The 24,697-nt window shown below is 38.3% G+C and overlaps 2 protein-coding genes and 1 long non-coding RNA gene across 11 annotated transcripts in view; 2 read left to right on the forward strand and 1 right to left on the reverse strand.

Annotated features, from left to right (window-relative positions):
* Positions 1–172: 172 nt before the first annotated feature.
* Positions 173–3,242, reverse strand: LOC143145511 (FUN14 domain-containing protein 1). Of its 4 annotated transcripts, none has more exons than XM_076308981.1 (4): positions 3,084–3,242; positions 2,377–2,544; positions 1,754–1,949; positions 173–990 (listed from the first exon to the last, which is right to left on the reverse strand). In XM_076308981.1, the coding sequence occupies exons 2-4, from the start codon at positions 2,535–2,537 to the stop codon at positions 793–795; spliced, it is 555 nt and encodes a 184-aa protein (XP_076165096.1). In that variant the 5' UTR covers positions 2,538–2,544; positions 3,084–3,242; the 3' UTR covers positions 173–792. The 4 variants fall into 4 exon arrangements, with proteins under 4 accessions (XP_076165096.1, XP_076165084.1, XP_076165088.1 ...); XM_076308969.1 differs by lacking the exon at positions 3,084–3,242 and adding an exon at positions 2,956–3,081; XM_076308973.1 differs by lacking the exon at positions 3,084–3,242 and adding an exon at positions 2,956–3,068 and having other exon boundaries at positions 173–975.
* A 122-nt stretch (positions 3,243–3,364) lies between these two features.
* Positions 3,365–24,697, forward strand: part of Utx (Utx histone demethylase) — a 146,427-nt gene continuing 125,094 nt past the window's right edge. For 2 of the 5 annotated variants that reach the window (XM_076308822.1, XM_076308833.1), the window contains exons 1-4: positions 3,365–3,432; positions 4,191–4,486; positions 4,950–5,203; positions 5,287–5,395. In XM_076308822.1, the coding sequence (XP_076164937.1) occupies positions 4,419–4,486; positions 4,950–5,203; positions 5,287–5,395 (431 nt within the window). In that variant the 5' untranslated portion in view covers positions 3,365–3,432; positions 4,191–4,418. Of the gene's footprint in view, positions 3,433–3,954; positions 4,487–4,949; positions 5,204–5,286; positions 5,396–24,697 lie in introns of those variants that run through there. The other 3 variants (XM_076308842.1, XM_076308850.1, XM_076308832.1) reach the window with 2 other exon arrangements.
* On the forward strand, positions 6,167–12,054 carry LOC143145531 (uncharacterized). Of its 2 annotated transcripts, none has more exons than XR_012991714.1 (2): positions 6,167–6,280; positions 7,591–12,054. It is a non-coding gene; the product is annotated as an uncharacterized LOC143145531 (long non-coding RNA). The 2 variants fall into 2 exon arrangements; XR_012991715.1 differs by lacking the exon at positions 6,167–6,280 and adding an exon at positions 6,875–6,919.

The following is a 24,697-nucleotide window of genomic DNA, read 5'->3' on the forward strand; positions in this document are numbered from 1 at the left end:
ATAATATATATATACATTTTATACTGTTTAGGTAAAATTTATAACTAGTTTAAAACTAGTCGAAATATGTTGTTTACATAGTAAATTAAGTAGGAAAATGTTCTTTGTCATATGAAAGTGCATTAATATATTATAAATTCGATTAAATGTTGGGAAATAATACAAAAAAATGTACTCTATATCGTGTATTCATATTTCTTAATACTTATCATAGGCTTAATGTAATAACCATTATGCTTCTTCTATGCCCTAAAGATACAATTACTAAAACAATTGCATTTTTATTATTGCTGCATTCTGAATGGGCATACATGTATATTTTATCCATTGCAACAAATGTAATATTATCTACATTTTTATTTATTAACTAAAAAGCAATAAACTTGTTCTTACAGGTAAATAAATGTTACTGAAAATTTATGCTCGTAATTAATGTTACTTTATAAAATGTACAAAAAGCACTTTTAATTTGAAACGCACAAACGTTTTTTAAATACTGTTTTACGTTTTTCACTTTTTATTTGAAAAAAAAACAACAAAATTCAAGCTCAGTGGAAAGAAAGCTATCAAAATTTCAAGCACAAAAGTAATATTAGAACTTTCATTTGTTTTATATATACTGTTGATTGTTGAATAGATATCATAATCCATTCTTTTAATTCATCAATTCTATTTTTTTATCTGCATTATGAGAGTTTTCCACTTATTATTATCAAGTTTGGTAACATTAATATTACTTTAGGGATTAGCACTTTATTCTGCAATTGCATCTAGAGTGCAGCATATTTAACCCTAATTACCAGTAGCAATACCAAGTGATAGACCAGCTACAAAGGATGCAATGAAAATGTGAAATTCTGTAAGTTTAAATGTGTTATCACCAGTAACAGAGTGGTACCAACGTCGTGTACGAGATTCTCCATTTTTCAATAATTGTTCGGCTTTATCTAACTTTTTATCAACATATCTCTCAACCTGAAACAGTAAGTTCTATTACTAAAATAAATTATTTACTTCTAAAGTTTGCAAATATTTTTGTAAACGTAACATACAAATTTACACAAACTTTATAAAATAAGAAATAGAAGTAGGAATAAATTCCAATTACTCTGTTTATTACAAGGTCTAATTTAAACAGTACTTCTATTATTTTTTTCGTTATCATAACTTTTTTTAGATAAACTTGTATATATATGCACACATGTAATGAACAATTAAATACTAATAAAGATTATAATATGTATAGAATGCATATTTTTTAAATGCATATACATGTCTTTTAGAAATATTACAATTTTAAACACATACACATGACATGAATACAAATTTATACATAAATCACACATACTCACACGCGCACACACCCACACACACGCACATGCACGCACACGCCCCCACACACGCATATGAAAAACTGAAACAAAAATTTGTCCTATATTTAAATAATCTTATTAATTTAAACGATGTGTTGGGTTCTTACACATCAGTGAGAATAAAAATTATAGCTAATATACAATATTGATACAAAAAATACCGAATATACACTGTTTACTCCCATTTTTGTTAAACATTAAGTATTTTCTCATTCAGGATACTAAACCAATAAAGAAACCACCAATGAAACTTGTTGCCACAAATGAATTATTTTGACACCATAATCCTACCTGTAAAAGATGTGAACATATTATTTGTGGATTTTAATATGTTAATATCAATGACATATATGACAAGTACAATGGTATTGTAAACTTGCCTTATCCATAAATTTTGGTCCTTCACCAGTAACTTTTTCCTCTACCTTATCTGTAATCTTCTCAGCTTTTTTTTTAATTTTATCCCAGTTGATTTTTATATAACCTTGATGTGCTGCTATTTGCAACATTATAATACCACCACCAACAGCAAATGCAGCAATTTTTCCAATTTTCATTGTTACAAAGCCTGTCACCCTATATGAAATATTTATACAAAAAAGCTAGATAAATATTTTTCTTTATATATTTGTCATTGATTATGTACATAACATATCAATAAGAAACATTTTAATGAAAGTATTTTAGTATTGTATAATGTTAATATATGAAAATAATATTATTCATCTTTAATTTAATATACTCTACATAATATTTAACACATTGATTGTCCGATATAAGTTAACACAAATTTATTTGTAACAGAGAGATGTAAAAAATGGATAATGAGTGTTTGAGAGAAAATTAAAAACATTAAAACTGAATGTTTATTTCTAAAACAAAAATGAGTTGTCTTGCAGAAGGCATTTGTTTGAAATAGTTTCATTTTGCAGTATTATGACAGTCACTATGTTAAAGATATTAAAAGATTTTCAAGGAACTTTAATATATACATAATGCCTACCATCCTGATGTTGTGCCAATAATAATTTGTTTGGTAGCAGATTTCTTGCTCACATCTCCTAAAATTTTGTCTATTATATTTTTTGCATCCTTTGAAATATCCATGTTACATTCTTCTTTGTTTGCATCGTCTTTACTTTTTTTGGCTACAGGAAGACTCATTTTGATACTGAAAACAAATTACTATTTTCGGATCTTGTTCCAAATTTATCATTTTAAATTAATTACAAAGGAAATAGTTTATTAGCACATATATTTTTTCGAACTTTTAAGCTTATTATATTTTCACACATTCTTTTTCACAAAATAATCTGATTATCTGGAATTCTGAAAATAATCAAATATAAATGCTATTTTCATGTCTCCAAATAACAAAGTGTCACGAAATCATTCTTTGACTATTCGTCAGAACGAAAATATATCGATGATTGCATTGCCAAGAATTTGCAGTACTACATGTTCTGTTATAAGAAACTTGAATGTTTTGGAATTAACTATTTATATCTCATAAAATACGTATAACCAGTATATTGGAATAATAAATGTATTCCAAAATACAGTGAAAACAAAAGAGGTCTACCGTTTGAAACATTTTGTTGCTCCTAATTTGAGCGTTTCCTTGTGTAGTTTGGGCATGATTAAGTTCGGGTGTATCCTTAAATTATATAATATATTATGGTGGTTAGTATTTATACGTATAAAGCTCACCTAATCGTTAAATCACTGAAATATTTAACGAAACTAACGTCTTTACGCACATAAACCGCTCTGACAGATCGAAATCTCCGGTCTTTCACAACGACCGTTTGCGATTTAAAGAACGTGAGACGTTAGAATAACGAAATGACTACGAAACCGTTTTGAATGAGTACAATTATTATACTTTCAAGAAGTACGTATAAATAAAACCACGTGACTGTAAAAGAATCTTATTGGTACGTTGTGTCTGTCAGAATGTATCGTGAGTCCGATACGTAATGGATTAAAACGTAGAAATATTTGACTAACGATTAAAAAACCAATGGCAGAAATTCCGTTAAAGAAAATTTTTGAAAAGGTATTTCACATGGAATTAAAATATTACTATACTGTACACGAATAGTGACTTGCATAAATTCTATTGTCTAATATCTATTCAAGACATAGTTCTCCGTTATCTTGACGCTGTCGCAGTCATGTGGTTTTGTTTACGTGTATTCTGTTGAAAAATTGTATATACAGAACTATATAAATTTTGAATAATTTTTGTAAATATAAATGTTGTAAATGCAATAAAGAAAGCATGGATAATCTTTTATTTAAAATATTTTTTTAAAGAAATTATTGGAATTTACGTTAATAGATGCTTTATATTACTAACAATACTACACATTTTAACATTTACATCAAATAATAAGTAATTAATATCACTGTACACGATAATTTTGTATTTAATTGTTTACGCGTATTTTCACTATAAAAGATATTCACATTACTAATATCTAGCATTTTTTTCGTAAATGAATGAGTCTAGAAAAACTAGAGGAGGCAAAAGTTATACCACTTTTTATGAAAAATGTGAGAAATGAAAAATATGAAAAATTTCGAGTGAATAGCTGTTTTGTTTAGACTATATGTTTCTGATTGTTACGGCGAATTCAATATGTATAAGGATAATAATAATAATTTGATGTGTATTAGAAACGAGATTAGAACAAAATTAAACTTAGTTAAATATACTTAGTTAATAAATTTAGTTAAATATACCCCGGAATAAGATAAAGGTTTCAATTTTTTGCGCCATTCTGGGACGTTACATGGAGCAATATTCTTCAGTACCGGAATTACAAGTCGATGTGAACCATGGTAATGGTCTTCCATCGCGTGATTCGCCATCCTGGTTTAACCTGATCGCCGCTTTCAAAAACTTATCGTTCCGATGAGGTGACGGCGTGTTGAGGGCGCGAACTGGAAAGACTCTCGGATTTCTGTGTAAAGCGGCCTGTTCCGCGCGTAATCATGTGTCCTTTCTGTTTTTAATGAGAATATTTACCGTGTGTGAAAATGGCCCAGGAGACTGACGATATCAACTTGACTCCTCAAGAATTACAAATACTATCAGAACTAGACAGGTGATTTTAAAGTAAACAAAGTCTACAATAACAAAATGCACGCCGATGTCTTAATTTTATGCCTGTTTATCGTGTTTTCTTCGTGTACTTCTTTAAATATAACCTAAAAAGTTATTTGACAGAATAGGCGCGCAATTCGATCGGTTTATTTAGATGTGCGTGCAACCTACTGACATCCTTTTCATACAATGATCGTACTACATTTAGTTGATATATGTCGTGTTTTTATACTTTTTTTACATTCAAAAATTATTTATCTCAAAGACGTAAGTTATCTCGTGTAAGTTTATTTAACGAGTATGAAAGAATGTAATTTGTGTTTGATAATCTGTATTTCATGTCAAATATATTATGATTATTAAGTTATTAATGAATTCACAAATAGTTTTCTCTGTGTAACATCCTTTATATTTACATGTAAAGCTTACTGACTACTATGTTTTTGTCTTTAATTCATGTATAGTCGGCAGTTTGGATTTCTGAAATTAAATTCACCAGAGCAATCAAAGAAGAAAGCTTTAGTTGTTCGTGCAATTAAATATTTAGAAAGGATGTTAGTTCAAGCGCAAGCTGAAAAACAACGTAGGAAAGCAGATAGTACGAAAATGAATCCCGATGAGTTGAAAGATGATGAAGAAGACAAAGGAATCAGTATTGATCCTAAAACATATTGTAAACTGGGACATTTCCATTTACTGTTAGAAGATTATAGTAAAGGTAATTAATGATTTTGTATCAACTTTTGATTAGTCTTCTTTCGTACTTTTGATTTTCATATTCCTTTTTGTTTATTTTGGCAGCTATGTCAGCGTATCAAAAGTTTTATTCTCTTAAGGGAGATTATTGGAAAGATGCTTCCTTTTTATATGGACAAGGACTTGTTTATTATCACTTCAACGCTTTTCAGTGGTAAGTAATCGAGACATAACTGCTTTTTTAATAGTAAATTATTTTATTAAATTTCTCTTCCACCATTTTGCATGCATCATTTTTTGGCTACTGGCATAGTATTTAATTTTTATTCTTTTTACATTGATAATACACTTTGGGAGATGATAAACAATGATACGTATTTACTTCATTTTGAATATATAATTATAAGATCAAGATTTGTATATTTTTTCATATTTAAACGAAACAAGTAGGTATTTCGTATTATTTGCTTTAAAATGTTACACTATATTAGATTAAGCTTACAACTAAATTAAATTATCTTAAGTACATTTGTATTAAAATAATTTACTTTTGTATTATTATTGTCTCTTTATTCTTTTACGATGACTAAAAGGATCAAAATATCAATTAATTACCGAAATATCGTCGAGTAATCGATTCTGAAATGTTTATTAAACTTGTACTTTGAAAAACCAAAGTAATGCAGTGTGGATGAAAATGTCTCTATAGAAAAATGTTGTAATCTCTCATGAGAGTTGTTCGCCTTGAAAAGGGGACGTCGGCCTCATGGACGGTGTACACATAGAGTTCATCGTTCTCATCCTGTATCTTCTATTTTTTTAATTTCGTGCAAAATCCTGTTGGTAACATTATTTTGTTCCTTACTGTCGGTAAGGTAGTACGTCGCACAGTCTTGATAAGGTAGATCACCAGCGAAAGTTATTCTCGATCGAGTCAGTCATTAGTAAGTGAATTCGGAAATAGATGTCCTCAATTTTTCCATATTGAAGTAACGAAAAGTGCCTACGTGCCCAGTTGCTGTGGAGTTATGGCGACTGGGAAAGATGATGGAGAGGGGGATAGTAGGCCAAATACGCATCTGTTTCAGTAACCAAAATGGTAATTTAGATTTCTCACGCACATCTTCGTTTATACGCCACGATAATAAGTTACTTTCTTCATAATATTTTGCAGCTTTGCAAATAAAAATTACTCATGCTTTTATAATCCTTAGGATTAGTATGTTCATTTCGCATGTAGTGTTTGAGGCGAAATATATAAACGGATCTCTTGTTATCATTAAGCTACATATTTATGTACAATGTCATAATATCTATGAAGTTTCGAAGACGTTTTTACAGACATTCGTGCTTCAAATTATTTCGGTGACTCGAATATCGATTATAACGCGTCATGACCGTCTTAATAAAGCTGTTCAGGAAATGTAATTTAACCGTAATCGACGTCAATGATGTACAGATGGGCTTGAATTTCGGTACGTACGATTGCGCGGGAATGTGTAATATGATACTTGATTATCAAAAATTTAAGAATCGGAACATTTTCGTTAATTTTTCATTGGATACTTTGATAGAGTCCAGAAGTTTGCAGTACCGCCAAATATCACTTAATGCGGTTTCCGTCGTGTTAGTGACCAGGTCAAATGTTCGGTCGTCATATTCTAACATTATCTTCTTGTCGTGGGAATACGAGCTTCGTTAAAAATATCAAGTAGCAGTACTCAATTTCTAGTCACATGTACGTTAGTGAAATCTCTTGGATTAAATGTGAATTCCATTCTATGTAGTGTCAATTCTTAATTGATTTCTTTTAAAACTTTCATTGCTTTTAGTGTGTGTGTGTGTGTGTGTGTGCGCGCGCGCGCGCGCGCGCGCGGTATGCATTTAATTTTCGAGTTTATCGACTACTTTTGTTCGGTTTAAAAGTTTAAACGGTACTTTCTTATCATTTGAATCTTGGTTAAATTCTCTTTGCGAAACATAACCATTTTTTCAATTTTGCATTCTTACATTTTATTGCATTACGTGGTTCGTAAACACGTGACAGATATTATTACTGTTGACTTGACGTTTCCTGTCAGGCAATCGGCTTTGTAGACGGTCAGGAGTGGGAATATCGATTTCCTGTTCAACCCTCCTTAACTCGGATGGAGCAAGATTCCCGTGGAACAAATCTCGCAGAAAACTCCCTTTTGATCTTTCGGCATTCCACTCAATCACACAACTGTTATCGATATTTTTCATTCACATCTCGGGATCTTTTCCCAAACGATCGTTAACCCCGAGTGCGTTGTTTAATCGATCACGTCGATCTGAATATTCGTCAACGTGTTCGAAAAGAAAAATCGATGCGGAGAGTGTGACAGTGCAGTTCTAAAATTGTAAACGATCTAACCTTGTTTCTTCTAGCCTCGCTCGAGGAAGAAATCACTGGTTCGAGTAAAAATCATCGTCGGGGGAGAATATCTCTTAAAAGGTTGAAAAGCAACTGCGACTCGAAACCGTTTAATTGGCCACGATTATACGTCTCTACTTTTCTTTACACTCGTACCGCTATTAACGTCCATTGCATTCATGTTTCACGTGAGTCTTGTACGTATGTATGTATTTAATTGATTACGCGTAATCGATTACAAAGTTTCAGAGATTGCGAGGGTTATCGTTTTGCGTGTTACCGATACAGTTCTTTCTTTCTGGGTAAAACGTTAGACGACAAATCGATATCGACGTACCAATGACAGGGATACCGATTGTGTCGTTTCTTTGTGCTGTCATCTAGAAGTAAAAGACAATTACACGGCGGTGACGTGGAAAGGTAGAATGCCTTTCGTCTTTATCTTGGTCGATAAACCGCAGACTTATTCAGCGGGTGAAATTGAATGGAAAATCGTCTCTTTGCGGATGTGAGAGGCGGTTTCCTTGGATATATTGGATTACAAAGAGTCCGTTCAGGTGTGCTTAGTAGGAAGTACGTACGTAATAGCAATTATTCGAGATAGACCACTCGAGTGAAACGACAGGTTCACATACGTGCGCGTATCTTCAGCTCCATCGATATCGATGAATACCCGTACTTGTGGAAATTAAAAAGCTTCCGTGAAGCACGCTTGCTTCCAGCGTTTCTTTCCATTCTCGTTCCAATCTATCGTGCATATCAACTATAATAACATTGTAATCTACAATTAACGCTGTTCGATACTTTACGATACAAATCACACGGAAGAATTTAGACAACGATCAAACTATCATCGAATAATTATTCCATTAATGGTAATATTCGTTCAATTGAGAAATCGCAAACGAGTCGTAACTGCCTTTGTAAAAGTGCAAGTAAAATTTTCGGTTCGTTTTACTTTTCATGCTTCTTGGGCTTGTTCTCTCTTTTCCTTCCTTCCGTTTACCGTAGAAATGCAACAGTAAATGAAACCGCGAAGTCGTATCCAGCAACTGAAGAAACTGGAACGGGTCGCTCGATATTGTGCTATACAGTTGGCAGACTCGGAGATTTCGTCGTTGCAACGCGACAAAAATTTAATTACGAATTACCAGCCTCTTAATCATGGTCGGAAGAATTGTACTTTCATTATTATTAATGTCTTTTAGTTGTCAACGGGAATGTATCGTTTAAAATTATACGGACGCACAGTATTTGACGTTTTGTATTTGACGGTACAATTGTAAAAATTGGTCCGATACTGCAGTTCTTTTTTTTTTTTCGTTGTATTATTCTAACAAATTGTAATAACTTTGGATTTCGTGTAATCCGTTAATTTTTGTAACTCGCATGATAAAACGATTTTATGTACGGCATTGGATCGAGTGGTTTTCGATAATGTTCAATTTCGAGAATAAATTAGAATTTTATTGCGCGTTACTCGCGAGGTACGTGCGAATTGAAATCTTTGGTTTAAGGATAGGTTAAAACGGCGAAAAGGAAAAAGTTCCTAGACGCGAACAATGATTTTCTGCGTCGCGTGGGCGACGAATATGAAGGGAAACTTAAATCGAATAGTTGACGGAAAATGTCAGCGTTCCGCGTGATCGCATGCCGAAAAACGCTTCTTCGTTTTTCGAGTTTTCGTAATAACAAAACCGCAAAGAAATTGTTATATTAATTGCATTCGCGTGATAGGTTAGTTCATCGCAGTGAATGGCATCGCGCTACGATCGCGATAATTATACGAATAGAGCCACGGTTCGTCGATAACAGAAATTACAAAGAGAAAATGGTTCGGCGCACGCTACTCACTGAAGTATCGACGGTGAAATTAATATTACCGTTTCTGTACCGTGAAGTTATTTCTTTGTTTCCCCGCCGTACGTGGCGATGGGATCGGGCATATCGCAAACCGTATCTAGTAGCTAAACCCGACGGGATACGGTCGAATTGTGTACAAGTATAGTTTGAGAAACAAAAGCAATACTTGTACACTAGTGGAATCGAACCACGACAGATTACGATCGATCTTTATACCTACGAGTGCGTGGGAAAATAATAGCAGCACCGGTAAGCACAATTGAAACCTAACCAAACACGTTCGAACATACGAATACTCGATAATACCGATGGTTTAACAAATATTTTCGCTAAAAGTCGTACGTAACTCGATCTGTCCAATTCCTGCGGTTTCGTTATACACATTGCGTATTACGTGTCTGCACAGATTACTTTTGCTCGAAACAATTATTTCTATCGGGTTGTACGGAAAGTCATTTCGTTTTTTTTTTCTTTTTTTTTTGGGTGAAAATATGAAACACGATTTTTTTAGAGCGTATAAACATTTTATTAAATTATATATTCTCCGTTTTGAAAAACGTAATGACTTCCCGAACAACCTAATACAATCGAAGCGTAGAAATAATTGTACAAGCACGTTCAATACCGTTTATAGAATCTCGGAAACGAAAGTCGTTTGGATTCGAATTTATCAGGACTCTGGCGTTGGTTCCGAGACGCGGTACAATAACTTTTACAACGTTGCCACGTGACGAAGAATTTAACCCCGCAAAGTAGAGAATCTATCGGAACAGAGAGCGGACTAATATTGTATTTTTAACGTGTATCGTTCGACAGTCCTTCGATAGAAAGAAGGGAGCCTGCGACAACCCCTTCCATCGGTCAGCGAACCTTTTTTTTTTGCCAACTTTTCATTCCTCCTCCTCCTCCTCCTCCTCCTCCTCCCGCTCTTATTCGGAGTCGGTGGAGAGACATCCCCTCCCCTTTCCCCCCACACCTCCCACCCGGTTGAATGGAGACGAATCTCCCTAAGGGTGATTCACATGACGCGTGACTCGTCAGTTTGTAATCTCTCGTACGTGTGCGACTCGCGTATTGTCTATTGTATCGGTGTCTGCAATATTTATAGCGGCCACGGTATTATGCAGTCGTCGGCTCTGTACTCGCTACTGTTTTAATATATCGATCCTTTTGTTTCGTATGTGACCGACGACCGAACCACCGTAGAGAAACACGGCTACCTTCTCTTACCACCGAGAGTACCGTTCTTTCGATTCCATCGAGCAGCTAAGTCGTTTTTCCGTCCCGTACGATGCGATTACAGTCGGACGTTTATTGCGAATGATGGATCTACAAGATGAACAGCGAGCGAGCGTCCTGTCTCGCGGTTCGTTTTCAGTACGTTCGATGTCACGTTGATTTTCCATGATTCTTCGTTCGCACCGTGTAACGGTTTCACGTGTGTTTCGAAGTTACGTTCGAAAACGACGCTTTGGGCGCACCTCCGTACCTAAATGATATGGTACACGTGGGGTTCTTCGTTTTTCATACGTTTATTTTCATATTTTTGTATCGTCGAAGAGGATTGCAACGTAGTTGGGCAAAATTCTATTCAAAAATTTACTCGATCGTTTGCATTTTTATTCGTCCGTTGTAAAATATTGGGTTGTTCGGAAAGTGATTTTGTTTTCCAAAATGGAGAATATATATAATTTAATAAAATGTTTATACGCTCTAAAAAAATCGTGTGTTTCATTTTCACCAAAAAAAAAAAAAGAAAAACGAAATGACTTTCCGAACAACCTAATAATTTGATTCCAGTATTCTAGAATTCGAATTCTAATTTTTATTCGACAAATAACGGATGAAAATTATTCGAAAGACTTTCAACTAGGTACAAGTCCCTGGTTTTTGCTACAAAGACAATTGTTGTATAGCATTTTACGCTATATAAGTTTATCGAATCGATTCGTTAAGAATTAATATTATTTTGAATATTAATGGATATCGTTGTAATTAGTAAAGAAATAAAACTTTAAAAAGTAAATGTATACTTTAAATATACGTTACTAGGTAGTTATTGGTTACATCCGTTTCACGACAGTAAGTTTGATCAGAGATACTCCTCAAATAGGAAACGGCCAAACAACTAATCCTGTCTGAGGCAGTATCTGCTAGATAAAGCTTTACCGATAAGTCCAACTAGTAATTCCGGGACGAAACGTAAAAGGAATTGGAAATATATTTATGTAACAGGACATGCCCCGAAATTGATTGCATCGTTCCTAAGGAGCAATTTTTTCAAATAAATCAAGGTTTTATCCGCATTTATCCCGCATTGTTCGTAACGAACGACCAATGAAACATTTATTACGCGTTTTAAAACCAAATGCCAAATTATTGTCAACGTAACGTATTAATAACGTAAACGTTAATATTTTGTAAAGTTTTCGCGCGATGCGTTCACGAGGTGAGAATTGTTACGATTTCTAGTTTGATGTGTGGCTGTACATGGCTGAACACGTGCGTAGAAGGAGAAGCAGTAAAATCGATCGTCTGTAACGCATCTCTATGCGTTGCACGTGACTCAACGGCACTCTGCCATGGCGGACAAATGTCCCGGCTGCTGTAGCTACCGGCGACGTGCGTTGCTCGTGAAGGTTAGCTAGAAGCACGCTTAAAAGAAATTATGCGCATTGTATAAAAAGGAAATCACTTATTATTTATAGTTTCGTGTGAAAATTTAAATTTCGTTTATGATTCATTTGACTGCATAAATTATTTAAATATACACGTTGCTCGATGGTATTCATTGTCTTTCGAATATATGTAATAAGATAAGATACACAGGGTGTTTGAAAATTATAGATTGCAAAATTGTCTGGTTAATAAAGCGCGGCGAAGAAAAGGATAAAATTGTTTTAATTGTGACACACATACGAGAATTGTACGCGTCGTAATCTACGTAAAAGATTCCTTTCTTGGGAAATTAATACTTCGCGAAGTTTGAACCGATAATTCCAAAATCGATTTAAGCGCGATATTTTAAATGTATAAGTTCTTATCGAATTATTATCGATGATGTATCAAAAATTAATCCGCAACGATACATCTGTTTCTATTGTAGGTAGTACAGTAGTTGTCAACGTGCTTCCAATAGAAATGATAGAATATACGTTAGAGGCTGGAAGGACTGGGTCGATGTTACCATCGATTCTATTAAAAATTTATACGGGACAAAAAATTGGTGTAATTCAAATTTGCAACAACTGTGTGGCGTAGCTTGGATCGTAATCGTACACGATACGTACTTGCATCGATTCGGTTCTATAACGATAACATTATACCCTTGTACGTATCGAACATACAGCAAATTTATTTGTCTCGTTTTTTCGCGAAAAAACGTCCACGTATAAAATATTACGTAAATATTCGCGCACGAGTGAATGTTTGTTAAAAAAAAAAAAAAAAAAAAAAAAAAAAAAAAAAAAAAAAACGATCGAAAGGTAAAAAAAATTTTCCCTTACACCGTTTCCATGTTCTATTTCTAACATTGCTTCTCTTTGGATGAATTGTGATAAAGTTTCAAAAGTTACGCACCGTGTGTGTCGATCTACCGTGTATATATGTATATATTACGCTCGTTACCGATTGTCTCGGTCGTTTTCCCGCGGCAACAAACCGATGGAATTACGCTCGATCTTAAATGTACATAGTAATCTCCAATGTTACGCTTTCAATAGCGCGTTCAATGATACGAACGTTTAATGGAATCCAGAGGAACGAATGTGCACGCATAAAATTCAGAGACGACAAGGGTCAATTAATTTGAATACTTATCTTCCCCCATTGGGCGTGTATTCGAGCCCCGGGAATTAAACTAAGGAAGTAGTCCCTTAGCAGTCGGCGGTTCGCATTTATTCGCCCTTATCGCATCGGTTGTAAGTTTCCAGGTAGGCACCTTGCGCGTGAGACTTTTCACGAGCCCCGCACACGTGTACATCGTCGCTCAAACGACACGGCTGCACTCGCGCTGCATCCTGCCGCGTACGTGCAGCGCAAGGTGCATGCAAGCTCTGACCCAGATCGTACGATCGATATTCCCTGGCCCAGATACGCTTCCCGAGATTAATATTTTTTCCACGCAAGCCCGACGATGATCGATCCCCCTCCCTTCCCTCCCTCTCCCCTGTCTTTCTCTTTTTCTCTCGTTCACTCGTTCCATTGCTCGCTCTCTTCTCGAGAACTTCATCGCGACGTACCAGAGCCGAGAGAGATTCTCGCAAGCGGCGATTAACTATTAATGCGGGACGACGCTATGCAACGGATGTCTGCTACTTGCGTACCTATGCATGTACGTGCCCGTCGCGAGAAACTTGCAGCTGACTTCGCAATTTATCCCCGGTTACTTCCAATAGCTTTGTCGCGGTATCGCGACGGCAGTTGCGAAAAGATTAACGCACCGAATGGAAAGTTGCCACGGCTTTGGTTCCCGTAAGCGCAGGGTGCATCACGGTGTACGAATAGCAACCTCGTAGGGGTGTTCGGCACGCGAGATCAACGAAAAAGTTCGTACAAACGTTTATCTTGTTTCGCTTTGTTTCCGAGTTGCGGTCGTTTTTGTGTTGCGAGCCAAGCGGCCGTAACCGATTCGATCGAACACACAGATACGCGCAATCGCCACTTCGTATCTCGTGTACGATTTTGCTGATTATCCGCGCAAGACTTTCATAATGTTGCGTGAATCATACCAGTTTTTTAACGAGAGCGGTACGCGTTGAAAATTTCTAATAGCGGTTTCTGCGAAGATAGCGGAGCCAGGTGTACCGTATTACGAAACCAGCTTCAATTCAGACAGTAGATCAGATACGACGAACGATGACAAATTATTTTTGCATTCATCCCTGATGTTCATTGCGGTTGGATAGCGTATTGTCACGTGGTGATGCACGAGTACATATTTTTGGTATTTTTTTTCGTTTTTTATTTCTACTTGAAAATTGACATTAAACATCGCCCGTACTGGAACTGAAGTGAACTAATTGGTTTTTGGTTGATTCTGAATACTTTGGTTCGCGATATTTTAGCAACAATTTTTCCATTGTTTTCGGTGAATGCATAATTATACAAATTATTCGGAAATAAATCAAATGGGTCGGCTGAAAGGAAGTCGATGCATCGTAGGAGAAATTATAATTGAAAGTTAAAAAATTCAACGTTTATTTATGGTGTATGGTTTGTTTCGTCGAAGCTTGTAGTCTCTCTCTTTTGCAATCACGGGTCTAACATTGTTTGATAAATGTTTATCGTTGTTACGATTTTTCTCATTACGACGTTTAAAATTGGATTGCATTCTAATGAGCTGCGTTATGGTCCGCTAAATCATACCCGTAATTTTGGTAGACGCGAAATCAGTCGCACAAATTGTTGCCCACAATTTCGTGTTACGCGCACGAGTCTGATTTATCCGCTTAATTCGGAATCATTGATCCATGATTGATCCTCGAAATTCATTTCTCGTCGTTCTCTCGTTTAGAGTTTCATTCAGCAATGTGTACACACATTTTCGGAGATAGGAAGAAACTCTTCTGATAAAAGTTGTTCAGTCGTGAGTAGAGATAATCTCGCGTTTATGTTATCACACTCGTGGATAGTGAAAGCGTTAACGGGATGTTTATTTTACTTTTATTCGATAGTGGCTTCGAAAACGAGTTCAACGACTTACGATACAATGTGCTTCACAGTTTCTATCTCACAATGTGAACTCGCGACCTCCTGGTTATACCGATCTAGCTCACGTTTTCTATGCAGCCAATGCACACCATGCGTTATAATATACCAAACACATAGGGTGCGATGTGTATTCCAAGTTTTGCCAGGAACACGAATTTATAATTTCGAATTCATCGTATACCCTGTACATAATACGTATTATGTATAAAGTATGCGTTTCTCGTTCCCCACCAACGCTCGAGTTACTTCCTCCCTCGCGGAGCTATACTTACACAGCTACGAGTCGAATTTTCATTCGACAATTTAGTATAACGGTAAAGTTTCACTGTTGTCGTGATCAAATTACAAATTAAATAATAAGAACAGCAACACGCTTAACCAATAATGGTACAGATGTACTAGAAATACAGAAAATGAGAATAATTACAATAAAGAATAAACGAGAGAAAAATATAAGAAACATTCATTATTGAATAGTAATCCGTTAGAAAGCATCGCTCTTTAACGTAAATAGCAGTCCTGAGGTCGAGAATGCTATCCAAGCTCCTTTTCCGTCCGTACAGTCTCGTTTCTTTCAAACACTATCGGATAACATCCGATAAGCTTTAGTCCTAGGTGATAGTCCCATCGTCCGGTTTCATCTTTACTACCGTTTCTCCACGCTCGTATCGTACCTTCGAGGCTCTTGTTAAACTCAGCCGTGTTATACCGTGTCGGTGAAAATCGTGAAAAATTAACATTTTCTCCACCTTAAAAAGTTCGAGGGGTGGAGAGAGGGGGCATACCAACTTACTCTACCAAGGTATCACCGCCCGAGTATTCGAAAACAATTCGGTCGCAAAACTGAGGGGACGGTTGCAACGTTCCCCCGCGTTGAGATGTCAGCGCGTTACCATCGAGAGTCGAATTCTGCAGCGGCTTGCATCGGTGAGGCGGGTAACACCGGCACCGTCAAAGCGTCAGGTGGATTGTGCAATGACCGGTGCACCTTCGGTGCTGTGCACTCACGTACGGCTATATGCAAGCGTTACCGTAGGAGCCGGCGGGACAACGAGGACAACGACGTCGACAGCGGGCGGCAGGGAGTCGTCTCGGTATTACTTCGCGGATCGTTCGGCGAGGTCATGGTCAGCCGGCGTGCTGAAACCGAGAGTCAACAAACTCTGGCAGCCAGCAGCAAGCAGCGAGCCAGCTAACCGACGAACGAACCGGCAAGAGTACCCAGCCAGCCAGTCGGCCATCTAACCGGACAGTTAACCAGCCCACCAAACGTAACCCCCTATCCTTTCAGGCATGAGCTCCTCGAGGAAGCCGCTCGCTGGTAGCGGATTCTGTACGCCCCCTTTCTCTTTTACCCTTCTCCTCTTTCGTCCTTTATTTCTCCCTTTCCGCCTTCTTCCCGCTTTCTCCACACCTACCACCTCCTTGTCCGTTGTTTCTGCCCTGATACTTCTCTTCCTTCTTCTTCACCACCCTCCTCTTCTTCCTCCTCCTCCTCCTCCTCCTCCGCGTGTTACATCGCTAAAATTAATTCGCAATCATTATTTATAGCTCGACCGTTGCGTGAGAGGTAGCGTGTACCATACGCGGCAGGTGCGGCATTCATAATCGTCGCGAAACATGTTTTCTCTCTCGTAGTTTTTCGTGAAACCGCGATTAGCAGAAGATTCGTATTCCCCTCCTATCGTACGAACGCCATTGAACTAGGTATTGAATTATTATTTCGGAGAGAGGAACAGTCGTGACTTACCGATCCTTTGGCACCTTGTGCCGTGTACGTTCGCGATACTTTGGTGGTATTTTAAATTCGGATCGTTGGTTTGGCAAGCCACGTGGTCGTGGAACTTTCTCAATTTTGTAATTGATTCCGAGTCGAGGTTTCCTGGTGGTCGAGATATCGGAACGGTATGCTCGTTGATTGTATCATTTATCGGAATGGAAGCGATCAAGGTCAGTGCGGGTTACGTTCAATTTAAAGGACGATTCGTTGCCCTTGACGTTGTATTTATAATTGACAGCATCCGATTCGACGGAACGCATGCCTGTTTGTTTACAAGCGTATCGGCGCACACGTGCGACTATTTTTAAGCGCACGTGAGCGTCGTTTCGTGAATCAATCTCCCCCGTTATGGGATACGCCGCACCGTTGCAAAGTAAACAATGCGGAAAGTCATAAACAAGGTATATCGCTGTCGTGACTCAACGACGTGTTTTTCTCTCTCAAATCGATGGAAATGTCCACGGATGTGTAATTGGCTTTTAAAACTTAACGTCGTATTCGTTCGCATTGTTCTAACAGAGGTTCGGTAGAAAGTGAGAAAAAGACGCGTTATTTGCGCGCTCCTATTGTTCGAGTACAGAATACACACGTGTTTATGCACACTGCGTGGAGCACGCTGAGTTTATCGGCATTGGTACTCGTGACGTCGTGACTCGCGGTGGCAGCGCCCTGGACGGACGGGTCCGTGCCTCCGCGAGCGGTGACGTCATTGGGTAGCGGGGCGAGGTTTCAACCAATGGCGGCGCGACACGTCATCGCCTGCCTCTGCTCTTCGGCAACGGCGGAGACGGCGAGTCACGTGACGTCACCAGGGACGGCACGGCACTCCGCGGAGTTGAATGACCCGCCAGACCAAGTTCAATACACCGACGAGGAAAGACACGACCCGCGGACCTGCGAGTCCACGACCATAGTTCCTTGGTTGCTTGTTGTTTCATCCGTGTTCGGCCCTGGGGGAACGAGTCTTCCTTCTCCCGCGTTCGGCCGCCTCGGATACGCTCGGTACGTCTCGACTCTCCTCGGTTCTCTCGAATCGCGGTGCTGCTTGGACCGTCGAATCGGACCGACTCGCGTTCGATCCGACGGACCGTTGCATTCGGCGACTGCTTCTCCCTGCCTCTGAACAGGATCCCATACAATGTTTCGAAATCGCACGGATCCATTAGGGTGCCACGAATATTGCAAATTAATCTCGAGCGAATTTGTACCTTGTACTTAATTTTACGATATTGATATCACCTCGAGGATGTAGAATACGGTGTGCTCCGTAGTAAGGGAGTATTTTCGTAATTTTGTATAAACGAGATCTATTTTTTGGAGCTTCGAGAGTATTATCCCGAAATGGTCGTAGAGAAATCTGGAAAATTAACCAATGTTACAGGACTTTGAATCGTACTCTCTATATGCTTTAATCGATTTGCATTAAGAAGCGGAATTATTGGTCACCGGTAGGTTGAATTACCAATTACCGATATTGAAATTATTCGTATCGGTGATCCAAACGTCTGTTGAACTATTTATGACATTGATATTTAATTGACAATTGGCTGGTAAATATTCCGCTTCTGGATGCAAACGAATTCGCACTGAGCACTGAAATTTTTAAACCGATTCTCTCGAAATGAAATTTGTTGGCGGAACAATTCAAAAGTTACTTAGTCGATCAACGTGAAATTTGAGTATATTATAAAAAGAACATGTATATAACGAACGAACCACCGACAGTCAAAAATTTACATTTTTTAATCGACTTGAGGAAAGGAAGAGAATAATCTTTATCATTTTTTATATTGTATTTTGGTTATTTCGCATGGCATACACAGAGCGGTTTACGTAGAATTGGAATGGAAAATGTGTCCCTTGTCTCTGTTGACGCGTACACAGTTTAAGAAAGGCAATATTTGATTTGAAAGTGCGCGTGGCGTGACGAGAACCAGTTTTTGAGATTTCAAGGTCACCGCATTTTTTTTTTTTTTTAACGAAACGTGTATCTTCTTCATTAACACGGGCGTGAAGAGCATAATGAAACGGAGTCAACCGTACCATATATGGTATCAATTTATTGCACAATATTGAAATAAAACACGTCGAAGGTTGTGATTTAGAGACACGGAGCGTAAATGCAGGGTCAGTCGCGCAATTTGAACCAGTCATATCTCCTTTACGGTTGATAATAGGAAACGTACGAAAAGGAAAAAAGTTGAACGGTTTAATAACGTCAAACAACCTATGGTATTACTTTTATTGCAGGTGCAACTTACACCTGCAAAGTGCACTTGCACTTTCCTTTTAAAGGGCGTAGTTGCACCTGCGAGAAACGTAATGTCATAGGCATTATTAAACTGTTCAACTTTTTCATCTACCACCTTTTTCTATTGTCAATCGTAAAAGGGACATAACCCGATCAGATTGCGTGACTCACCGTGTATATTTTCTCATCGAAGCAGGAGAGCGTGCAGGTCGAGCGTTGCTACACGAAAAAATGTCCAATGGTGAATCGCCTAACGCTTTCCGGGTTACAACGTCCGCCAGTACGCGCTCCTGCTCGAGAGAGAAACCACGTGACGAGCAGGTTTGCGCACGCTCTCTTTCCAATGCAACTTCAAACACGGTAGTAGCATAAATTATCGTCGAATAATTCTCGTCATATTCTTTCTGTCTGTATTAAATAAATAAATAAATAAATAAATAAATAAATATATATATATATATGTGTATATATATATATATATATATATATATATATATATATTTAAAAAATAACTCAAAGACCTCGAAAGAGAAATTATTTCTCATTCTTCTCTTCGCCCTTAGAATCGAAGATTTTATCGTTTAATTCTTTTTGTATAACTTAAAAAAAAATTGCAATTTTAGTATCGAGATACACATGCGACAATGATACTTTACGACGTACCGTGTGTTCCATAGGTATTTAAAAAAATTTTAACGTTTCGTTGGAGAGGTCCTTTCGAAGGAATCTAACTATGCCGACTGTACGATTATGCGACTCGCTTTGTGCGTAGAAAAAAATAAATGGTATCTATTATCGAAATATTGTATATTGTCGCGCGAAAGGGTTATAATTTCACCGCAACGGTTTCCTCCGTTCGTTATGAAATAGCTTGTATACACGGTAGATCCTGGAGATACCGGGAGACAATATTCTTTCAGGGTGTTTAGCTGGTTACAGAAACACAACGAAGAAACAGAGACGAGCCAATTCGAAACATTAACGAAGCTGTGTTACGTTCTGGATAACGAGCGAATAACAACAACAACGACAACCCGGAGTGGAGATAAGGGATAATGTGGCGCGTTAATTGCGTCGAATCATTTTCGAGAGTCAGATTGTCCGACGGGAGCGACCTTTATCGTATCGTGCACAACCACCTTAAAAGCGAACGCAGGTGACGTCACTTTGTCGCGGTTAATTCGCCGCGTTGTCGGTAAATACGGATATTTTTTTCCTCGATAAATGTGTTCCACGTCGCGAAATTAGTCTATCGAAGGCATAGCTCCAGATAATTAAATTTCGTTCACGTTGTAGAAATTCCCTGCGAATTGCGACCGAGCGTATCGGCCCGGATTCGCGCGGTCCCCGCTGGAAAAAATCGCTTTTATTTCGGGCGAAACGCATCACGATCGGTCTGTTTTTATTCATTTAGCCACCGAGGAAGTTAAAATTAGTCGTCGCGACGTTACATCTGCGAGTCAGTGACTCCTATGCGAATGTTATTCGCTTGCACCAAAGAAATCAGTTATGCGCCCGTTCCAAATGGAGGACAGAGATTTTCAGCGCTTCGTGCGCGCTTCGCTGCGAGCGAATAAATCGAATTCCTGCACGGAGTTTATTCGATAAATATACTTTACTAGGCAGTAAATTATCCAATGGTCAAGCGTGCATTCGCGCAATGCAGAATCGCTTGAAAAGGTGCTTTTAAGTATTGTTAACGAAGCTGAATATTAACAGCGGGTTATCCATCGATTAAATATAGGGTGGTTCGATAGAAATGGACTATCATAATCGGTAAGAACAGTGGAGAAAAATGAATGTTAAATAAGGGGTGGTAGATGGTCATCGGGAGCAAGTATGGCGTAGAGGTGTATTAACATTTTGTTTGTTTTGCATTCGTTTCATTGTGCGTTGTGGGCATCGTGTGACAAGTGTAACACATCTTTAAAGTTAATTATGAAATATCTCACGCGCAGGATCAAATGATCCACAACGAACGAGGTTCTTATTAAATAAAATTCGATCTTGATAATTAAGAGAAAGAATAATTCGGAAGAAAAGAGAAGTATACAAATAACCAAACACCGATGCATCCAAGATCTTTAAACGTATCTTAATGGCTTAAAAGAAGCAACACCGGAATAAAATCTTACGTTACAACGCGTTCGTCTCTCGTTAATACGTCTATCCTTGTTCGATACATTTTTTGTGGCATCAACCTCAACAGAGGGTATTAACCGTAGAATGATTTCTGCTGCGCTCGTCGACTCCTAGTGTCACTTGAGACATCCGCAACCTAAGACATTAGCAATTCTAGTACATATGGTGCAATTAAAAAACTCTTCCAATTCGATGCAGAGTATTGTACTTGTCGATTTTATGCAAAACTAAACGACAAATAGAACCTCGTTAATTGCACGCAAATTCGTTGAACTCCGCTTGACAAGTGTCTTTGCAACAAAGTGAATTTCGAAATGGATACCATACCTTCCATTTGAGATGGAAGTAGATCATTGGTAAAAGGATTACACGAGAGACCGACTACTGGCCGTAGATTGTAGAAACGTATTGCACAAGCGGTTGATTACCTCGATAATTGTACAGATACTCGAGTAGAAATGTTCAGTTCCCTCTCTCGTAGCTGTCGAAGTTCCATTGCAGCGTAGAAGTACGGAAAGTCTAGCGGTAAACCCCGGAAGCTGTTATAGAGTTCAGGCGATCGGTATTTAACGGATCACCTTATATATACGATGGTTCTTGTTAAAATTCATTTGCCGCGAGAATAAGTAATATTCGACCGCGGCCAACTATCCAGCCCAGATCCGCTGCGTTTCCCGATTGAGGTATGAAACCATGCTGCGCGATTTATATGCATCCATTTGTAATAGATGTCGTGAAAGTAAGTTGGCACCAGCACCGTTGCAAGAGAAACGTAGGCATCTCACGAACACGTGGTAAAACGGGGTGCGTGTTACAGCCACGTGGCCTGGCATCTGATAAGACCGGCCTAACGTGCTCGTACTCGCCACTTAGGCTAAGTAACCGGCCATGTTCTTCTGAGGCCATCCTTAAAAAGTTCCCGCGGATCGGACTGTGAAAAGACATCCGTATCTCGTTAGGGTAGCCGATGAATTTTTGTTCAATTCATTGGAAGGGACTAATTAATGCTCGAGTACGGTTCAATTATATTTGAATAAATCGTACAATTAGTAGCGGGTTCGGACAGCGATAAATTTATACGTTAATGTTACCGATGGATCGATCGATCCTCTACGATGTGGTTCTTCGATAATTTGACTATGATTCTTACGTACAGGGAATGCTAGTGATATTTTGTGAACATTTAAAATAGTAGGAGTTCAAGGGTCACGATTTCAAGGTCTTCGTATCGGCGAAACGTTAATATTGGATTATAGATATCGATGAAAGGAGTGGAAAATTGAAAATTAAAGAAAAAAAAAAAGAGAGAGAGAAACGAATTGTATAAATATTCATGTTCGAGAAGCACGATACAGGATAGTTTTTTTCGTTACGAGGGCCCACGAAACCTTTAACCCCATTTATCTCTAAGAAGGCGTGGCCGTACATATACATGTCCGATGGAAGGTTGTTCCTTCCAGAATTTGTGGAGATACACAATTTGAGGTATGACTCATTCAAAACTGCGTTTCCATTTCCGGTGCCCTCCCCGTGTGAGTTTGTACGCCGAACGATACTTTTATCGTTCTCAATCCACGCGTCAAACATTTCGAAACTTGTTCAACGTGTTCGGATACACCGGAAACGGCCTGTTCGTAACTTATTAAAACGTTACTCGGACGATGTTCGTCGCTCATTGCGATTACTTATGCCAATAGATAATATCTCCGTGTCGTAACAAATACTTTTCACCGTGACAGACTTGGAACGATTTTGGGTTGTGGATCGATTCAATGAAAATCCTCTAAATCTATCATAAAATTCGTTCTATATTTAAATATCGTTTTGCGACAAATTGTCTCCATTGAAGGTTACTTCGTATCGTTGCATTCGTTGCGTCCGATAACGAGACAATAGTACAAAAAGTAAAATTTCGCTGGAATCACTCCAACGCGAATGTATAAAATAAAATGTAAACGTTTCGTCTAAATGGAGAAGAGAGGTGACCTTCGGTGTCGCGGAAGCGATTTCTCTATGGCGTAACTTCGGTCCGATAAGTTCTCCTCTAACTGCTATAGTTTCGGAAATAATTATGGCGTTAACGGTTACTGGACCACCGTGCACACGATCGATCGTTTTCTACTGTATAACGCGATTCTCGACCAGAGTGAAACCGATCCATTCCGGTTGACTTATCGATTCCGTTGAAAGTAACAGTGTTTCCGTAGAAAAGCGAATTAGGGCAGATAAGTGAGAGAGAGGGGTGGCGATGTCCGGACGATTTCGCGCGGCGTTACTCCGTATCGGCGAGCAATTATTTCCGCAGATTTATGCGTCATAATTTTTCACGAAGAGCGAGAGACGGACAGCTGGCAGATAAATTCGTAATCCGACGAGAACTGGGAAACGAGCGATTCCCCCCGGTTCGTGCCACGCCTGCCTGTGGCGTTTGTCCTCGTTGGGAATAATTAAATCTGAGTTTAAAGTCGCTCCCTCGGCTCGGAAGAAAGAAGGAACTGAGAAAACGAGATTGCACGGCAACGCTGTGTGTATTTTGGTAACGAACCTCTCGGCTGGAATTTTCGTCGTTTCCATCCTGACGAATGCACTCATCTCGCTGCTCTACTTTACAACGGATACGTGGAACGAGGCGGAGAATCGCTTGTTTCTCGTTTTCAACGGCACCGATGGCAGAATATTATCGAGACCACCTAATTGTTATCTACGTTAACTGCGTTACGCGTTATCTAACGTCGTTCTCACGAATCGTACGAGAATCGGTTCGCGAGTCGAAGCTGGAAATACTTCGAACAAATGACAATGTACGTTGAACTCGTTCGTATTGTACTTGGAACGAATGGTAATGTAGGTTGTATGTTCGTTGAAAAAGAAGGAAACATCGGCGATCGGAGAGTAAATCTGAGAAAAATATTACCTCTCTCGCTTCAATTTCGATTTTTATATCATATCCGACGTATGTGGATCTCTGTGTTAACAAAAGGTTCCATGACGTTGATAGGATTTAATACGTCTTCTTCTATTCTCCCTCTTCCATCTTTCCATCACTTGTCAGATTAATAATAATTGATACGCTTTATAATCTATATTTCTCCTAAAATATACTCCGTCCACGATATCTTTGAAACCGGATGAAATTTCATCCGTCGTAGGACGACAGTGTTCGATCTTACGAGAAGTATTTCAATCTCCCTACATTTCTGACGAGGCTGAAATAAAAACATTTTACTATTTAACGATACATTTCGATTGGAACAAACACGACGAAAGACATTTAAATAATGCCCGGTGTTTGCGAGACAGATATTCTATGCATGCGTCCAGTTGGGAGCTGTAAAATCTGATCCTGGAAGGAATGCAGGTCCTATTGGTCAGA

This window comes from Ptiloglossa arizonensis, chromosome 1, assembly GCF_051014685.1.
Source record: "Ptiloglossa arizonensis isolate GNS036 chromosome 1, iyPtiAriz1_principal, whole genome shotgun sequence".
In the NCBI taxonomy this organism is placed as follows: Eukaryota; Metazoa; Arthropoda; class Insecta; order Hymenoptera; family Colletidae; genus Ptiloglossa; species Ptiloglossa arizonensis.

Coding starts and splice junctions, on each gene's coding strand:
- LOC143145511 (XM_076308969.1), bottom strand. CDS start 3,011: ATGCCCAAACTACACAAGGAAACGCTCAAATTAGGAGCAACAAAATGT. Junction 1,950..2,376: donor ATTGGCACAACATCAGGATG/GTAGGCATTATG, acceptor TATTTCATATAG/GGTGACAGGCTTTGTAACAA. Junction 991..1,753: donor GACCAAAATTTATGGATAAG/GCAAGTTTACAA, acceptor TTTTAGTAATAG/AACTTACTGTTTCAGGTTGA.